This window comes from Mandrillus leucophaeus, unplaced genomic scaffold (genome assembly GCF_000951045.1).
Source record: "Mandrillus leucophaeus isolate KB7577 unplaced genomic scaffold, Mleu.le_1.0 Scaffold8684, whole genome shotgun sequence".
NCBI lineage: Eukaryota > Metazoa > Chordata > Mammalia > Primates > Cercopithecidae > Mandrillus > Mandrillus leucophaeus.
In genome coordinates this window covers 1-1,518 of record NW_012109457.1, presented here as the reverse complement: position 1 = coordinate 1,518, position 1,518 = coordinate 1, and the positions used below count along the sequence as shown (strand labels likewise).

The window sequence follows — 1,518 nt, the reverse complement described above, 5'->3', positions numbered from 1 at the left end:
AGTGTTAAATTGCTTGCTGGTGTTTTAAGAAAGCCAGATGCCTGGATTGGACTCTGGGGTGTTCTCCGAGGGACACCTGCGTCATACAAACTCTGTACTTCCTGGAATCGATACTTGTATTTTTCTAGTACCAAGTTACGTGCACCAAATTATAAAACACTTTTCCATAATATTTTCTCACTGAGACTCCCAGGACTTTTACTATCTCCAGAATATATTTTTCCTTTTTCCATAAGACTCAAAAGTAATATAAGCTCTACAAAATCTACTAAAAAGTCTCTGCATAAAGTAGATGAAGAGGACTCTGATGAAGAAAACGATCATGACGAGATGAGTGAGCAGGAAGAGGAGCTTGAGGATGACCCTACTGTAGTCAAAGACTATAAAGACCTGGAAAAAGCAGTGCAGTCTTTTCGGTATGATGTTATCTTGAAGACGGGGCTAGATATTGGGAGAAAGTGAGTATGATACACATTTCATTATAAACTCACTCGTAGTCGTGTTATTTTAATGTAGCATTCCAAATCACTTGGCCCATATTATGGTGAAGAATAACCACAATAAAGGACCTTTATAGGTAACCTGTTTCAATTATTTCATTTTATAGATGAGCAGACTGATTTCCAAAGAAGTCAAGTGACTGCCTGCAAATCCCATGTGCCATATTAGAAAATTTGAATCTAAGACACAGTTGACTGTAAGATGAACCATTGATTTAATAACAGCTTCTTGAGGAGAAAATGAATCACCATATTAGATGTATGTAGCAAGCATAAAATGCACCAGGATATTTCACAAATGCTATAATGTGAAACGGTACCTCGGCTGGGCACGGTGGCTCCTGCCTGTAATCCCAGCACTTTGGGAGGCCGAGCTGCGTGGATCACAAGGTCAGGAGTTCAAGACAGCCTGGCCAATATGGTGAAACTCTGTCTCTACTGAAAATACAAAAATTAGCCAGGCGAGGTGGCAGGCGCCTGTAGTCCCAGCTACTTGGGAGGCTGAGGCAGGAGAATTGCTTGAACCTGGGAGTCAGAGGTTGTAGTGAGCCGAGGTCACGCCACTGCACTCCAGCCTGGGCAACAGAGCAAGACTCCATCTGGAAAAAAAAAAAAAAAAAAAGGTACCTCTTAGAATTAACAGCATGATGTATAATAAGATGATGGTTAAGAATGCAGGCTTTGGCCAGGCGCGGTGGTTCATGCCTGTAATCCCAACACTTTGGGAGGCTGAGGCAGGCAGATCACAAGGTCAGGAGATCGAGACCATTCTGGCTAGTACAGTGAAACCCAGTCTCTACTAAAAATACAAAAAATTAGCTAGGCGTGGTGACAGGCACCTGTACTCCCAGCTGCTCAGGAGGCTGAGACAGGAGAATGGCATGAACCTGGAGGTAGAGCTTGCAGTGAGCTGAGATGGCGCCACTGCACTCCAGCCTGGGCGACAGAGCGAGACTCCGTCTCAAAAAAAAAAAAAAACCAGAATGTGGGCTTTGGAGCCAGATTACTGGGTTTCAGT

At 43.5% G+C, this 1,518-nt stretch overlaps 1 protein-coding gene across 1 annotated transcript; it reads left to right on the top strand.

Annotated features, from left to right (window-relative positions):
* Positions 1-6: 6 nt before the first annotated feature.
* LOC105531147 (uncharacterized protein C6orf203-like) lies at positions 7-1,269 on the top strand (the record flags this gene model as incomplete). Its single annotated transcript, XM_011968983.1, has 2 exons — positions 7-458; positions 608-1,269. Coding segments are annotated over 2 exons (456 nt in total), but the record flags the coding sequence as incomplete, so codon positions are not given.
* Positions 1,270-1,518: the final 249 nt, after the last annotated feature.